The following is a 4,588-nucleotide window of genomic DNA, read 5'->3' on the forward strand; positions in this document are numbered from 1 at the left end:
TTCATAATATTATAACTTTAATAATAAGTTCAATCATAAACATATTACAAATGTCAAAGTAAGAACTGTGTAATACGTAACATATTCAAAACTTCAAATGTTTACATGATAAATCTAAACGTTCTTTCCGATGATAATTTCACTTTAATAAAACTTAGCTCCAAAGCTTCTTATGAAATTTTGCCCTGCCATCATCAACCATATAAATAAGCATTAGTGTTGATTAAAAAAATCTAAAAGTTTTTTTTTATGAAAGTCATTCTTCTTTTTTCAATCTGCCTAAACACCTAACAGTTATAAAAAAAAACTAACATATTACCTTAACTGCAATTTCAACAGAAACTTAAAAATCAATTATCCAAACGCCTTTCTTGCCCTGCAGTATGAAAAGCTTTGGCTGATCAACTTCATACCAAAATAACAACATAAGCACATCCATTTTATAAAGCAAAAAAGTAAAAAAAAATAATAATAATAAAATATTAATTACCATTATCATCATGGATTTTTGATGATATTTGGTCACTGATAAAGAGTAGTTATGGACCAAAGAACCAATAGCAGGGAACTAAAAGATAAAAATGAAACAAATGCTAGTACATGAACACATAATCATATATAAAAGAGCAAATAATGGTTCATGCGTTATTACCTGTATGTTCATATTGCTCAAAACTGAAGACAAGTTTGCATTGGGAATATGTTCTTGGATAATGACAGCCATGGCACTAACTACACTCTTTAGTTGATCTATAGTTTGTGAATCTGTCGAAGCAGCAACATTACTTTTTGTGGTCGGCATCCTTCCAACTAATCGAACGTATCCTCTTTTCTCTAGGCCTTTAACTCTTGAGTAGTCATCATTTGTAAAATCATTAGGATCACCGGGCGTAAATGTAGAGTCATTTGCAATATCTTTTAACAAAGCCTAAACACATAATAAAATAACTAATCATAAAAGAAAATAAAACAAATCCATGAATATATATATATATATATATATATTAAAAGACATTACCACAACATGAGCAGCTTTATCATCAACAATAGTTCCATCTTTACGTGTGTGCGTTTTTATATATAATTCACTTCATGTTGGATATACACCATTATTTTTCGTTGCCTATAATTTATGTCTGATGGTTAGTAAAGTAGATAATAACCCAAAAATAAAATACTAAATGCGAAAAATAGTTAGAATAATACCATTTCATGACCAAGTCTAGCAAACGACTTTGTCCCACTAACATGAGGTCCTTCATCTTTGAACGGCTCGATCTTTTAACCTCGCATGCTTTCTATGGTAATTGGTAAATAAATACACAATAAGGCCGTTATTTTTAGCCATTATCCAATCACCTAGCCCAACCCGATTTCGTAAAAACCGATTACCAAATGTCAAATAAACACACCTTATTGGAGTCGTTATTTGAAAAAAGTTTTTAACACCCAATACCCGAATAACCTTACTCGACTAACCCGAGATCCAAATAAACACCCCTAATACATGATAAGAAATCTTTTATTCGATACATTAACAATATATATTGTATAAAAAAATCAAAGTTACACTTTGTTACCTGAAATTTTGGAGTGAACCAACTAGTAACAAGTTTTTTAAATTGAGATGGACTTAATCTGTTGTCAATCTTAACTTGTTGTGACACGATTTCATTAACAGTAAGGCTTGGATCATATGCACGTGCCTTTAAGCAACCTTTCCACGCTCCCCATTTTTTCCCATGCTATATAAGATCCAATTTTTTATCTGATTTGTTTCATTGGGATGAATAACAAATTTAGACTGCAAACAAAAATTTCCATAAGTAGCCTTCACATAAAGTTATAAATCTTAGTAATTTATAAGTGCACTTGAAGATTCATACAAATTAAAGGCCACACACAAGATGCAAACAATATGTAAACATAAGACTACAAGTTTGAAAATTTATATAAATATCATATACCTTAACGAGCGAATACATGTCCTCTTTGTTTCGTATGGGAACCTTTCTCCAGTCAGAATGTTCCATGGATACATGATCAGGCATCCTCACGAGCGTCCCAAGAAATTGAACTAATTCATTACCTTCATCCCTAATAGAAATTCCAAACTTGTTGAATGAGACAACTATTCTTTGTGTACTATCCATCTTCCAAGTTTCAGCCTTTTGAGTATAGCCTCTAACATTTTTAGAAGCACCTAACATGTTAAAAAAACAGATAAATGCAAACCAGTTTAATACAATTTGGAGATATCTGCAATCATTTTGTTGCTAAAGCATCACTATAGATTGTTGACAGTTTTACCTTGTATTTCACTAGTTTCATGACTTTGAGTATCAAAAACACGGTGGTCTTCAACATGATCTTTCTCAACATGGTCTGCAGTACGCTCATTAGAGACGATAGAAGTGATACGTAGCCTCTTACGCCTACCTATACTATTACCTTTTAAATAACATGCTTCTTTTTCTTTTTCAGAGCCTTGTAATTGCTCTTCATCGTCAAAATTTACATGATTCTCCATTTGTATGTCATGTTGATCATTACTATGTATTGTATTGTCCACATCATTATACTCATAATCTTGATTAGCATCATCTACTTCCATATCCACTTCATTACCTTCTGAAAGCACAAAAGAGTAAATTATTATAAAAACTACTTTTAATTAGTGGTGTTCTTGGTTTGATTTTGGTAGTTTTTTGGTCAATGACTCAAGCAGTTGATAAAGGTTTTTGAATATCGAAATGTTACACAAAATAAGTGAAATTTTTTTGGCACCCGTATACAAATCAGCTCTAACTCAATGATCTTTTTGGCACCCTGCGATATAATGTTATATATATGAGAACATTTTCACCTAGAAACCAATGTTTTACATTTTCTCATACAAGTTTGTTTTTAAATGGGACATCAACTAGAAGAAAGTATTTGAAGACCTCAAGAGGAAGTGTTGCATGTACGTAAAACTATTATGCTTAAAAAAAATTAGTCCATCCGTAAAATATTACAAGATCGTTTAAACCAACAGATTGACCGACCAAAAGTTGATAAAAACTGATTTTGAAACAAGACCGATGACCGGTTTCACGGTTTTAAACCGAACCGTGAACACCCCTACTTTTAATTGAATAAACTTTATGATTGAAAAATATGATACCTAGAAATATATCATCATCCTCGTCATTGTTCCCATCTACAAGAGTCATAACTCTCTTTGCTCCTTTATTACCGTCGTTTGTTTCACTCATTGTAACTGTCGGCCCCTGTTTGGAAACATTTGGAGCAACCACTCGACGTAGCTTTGTTCGATTAGCAACTCTATTCAGGAACATTGGTGAAACATATTGTCGACGATGTTGCTATAACAAAATTATTTTTATTAGAAAACATGTGTATATCAAATAAAATGACTAAAGTTTTGATAAAGCAATTACCTTTTTGGATATAGCAACACTTTTAGCAACTTGTTCATAATCTTCCTCACTATCGTCACTTGGATTTGGAATATACTCTTCATCCCCCGCAAAAGTGTTCTATTTCACTATTGTTATCTTCTTTTGATGACTTTGTGCCAAACTAGTCATAGAGTTTACAATGTTTTTTACTCCTAAATCTCTTAGTCTTTGTTGGTTCTCCTTAACCCTCATTTCTCTTCGTTATCTTCATTTGAATTTTGACTTTTCTTGTTATTTTTTGCCATTGGACCTGATGAAAGTCAAAAGGTAACCAATGAGGATGGTCAAAATAGCATTAAGCACAACAACAGTTTTGCAAAAGAAATTATAACAAGAACATAAATAACAAATATAAGAAACTGGAAATTTTGCATTAGTACCTTGCATTTTACTAGTATGTTGACTTTGAGTTTCATAAGCATCATTTTCTTCACCATGGTCTTCAATATGCTCACTGAAGTCGGTAGAAGTAATACGTAGCCCCTTGCGCCTACCCATCTCTAATACAAAGTATTGATTAAGAACATGAAAAAAAAAGTAAATGTTAACTGTTTGTGGCAGTGACCCAAAAGAAATGAATTAAGAACCATACTTTATCTATAAAACAGTTAATGGACACCTACAAAATATAAATTATGTATTTAACCTTTAAAAACATAAATATCTTTTTGAAATACTAATGACACATTATGCAGCTATATAATTCTAATTTTGGATCATAAAATGATCATGGCTCGTAGAATAGGTTCAAGAAAACATGTTCTAGTCGGTTTCAGTCATACATTTCATCGAACACTTGGTGTGTATGACATAAAACATGCTCTATTTCACACACAAATAAAAAAAATTGAAAATCCGCTTATTTTTCATTAACAAACAATATCAAAATTCATAGCAAATCAGATTCTTCTTTAACATAACATTCACCAAATCCCAACCCAGAAACAAAATTTTTAACGTTATTGGCATATTCACATGTTAATTGAAAACAAAATCAAGAATTAATAATATCATGTTGCAGCCATATTGACATGTTAACTGAAAACGAAATAATGTTATTGGCATATTGACCTGTAAATGATCACCAAGCAGCCTTATTCCGATCTCCCTGACCCCACAACACG

General features: G+C 31.6%; 1 protein-coding gene across 2 annotated transcripts; it reads right to left on the reverse strand.

The window, feature by feature from the left end:
- Positions 1–326: 326 nt before the first annotated feature.
- On the reverse strand, positions 327–3,654 carry LOC143555251 (uncharacterized). 2 transcript variants are annotated; one of them, XM_077044836.1, is made up of 4 exons: positions 3,167–3,654; positions 2,311–2,628; positions 1,968–2,203; positions 327–376 (listed from the first exon to the last, which is right to left on the reverse strand). In XM_077044836.1, the coding sequence occupies exons 1-4, from the start codon at positions 3,339–3,341 to the stop codon at positions 344–346; spliced, it is 762 nt and encodes a 253-aa protein (XP_076900951.1). In that variant the 5' UTR covers positions 3,342–3,654; the 3' UTR covers positions 327–343. The 2 variants fall into 2 exon arrangements, with proteins under 2 accessions (XP_076900951.1, XP_076900950.1); XM_077044835.1 differs by lacking the exon at positions 327–376 and having other exon boundaries at positions 1,037–2,203.
- Between the last annotated feature and the right edge of the window lie 934 nt (positions 3,655–4,588).

Source organism: Bidens hawaiensis, unplaced genomic scaffold, assembly GCF_021521415.1.
Source record: "Bidens hawaiensis isolate Kalapana, Puna unplaced genomic scaffold, B.hawaiensis_p1.1 tig00018032_1, whole genome shotgun sequence".
Classification (NCBI taxonomy): Eukaryota; Viridiplantae; Streptophyta; class Magnoliopsida; order Asterales; family Asteraceae; genus Bidens; species Bidens hawaiensis.

Bases quoted from the DNA above. Each gene is read 5' to 3' on its own strand.
- LOC143555251 (XM_077044835.1), bottom strand. From the start codon at position 3,341: ATGTTCCTGAATAGAGTTGCTAATCGAACAAAGCTACGTCGAGTGGTT. The intron at 2,629-3,166 runs GTATCATATTTT...TGCTTTCAGAAG, and splicing joins GGATGATGATATATTTCTAG to GTAATGAAGTGGATATGGAA. The intron at 2,204-2,310 runs GTAAAACTGTCA...TTAACATGTTAG, and splicing joins TGAAACTAGTGAAATACAAG to GTGCTTCTAAAAATGTTAGA.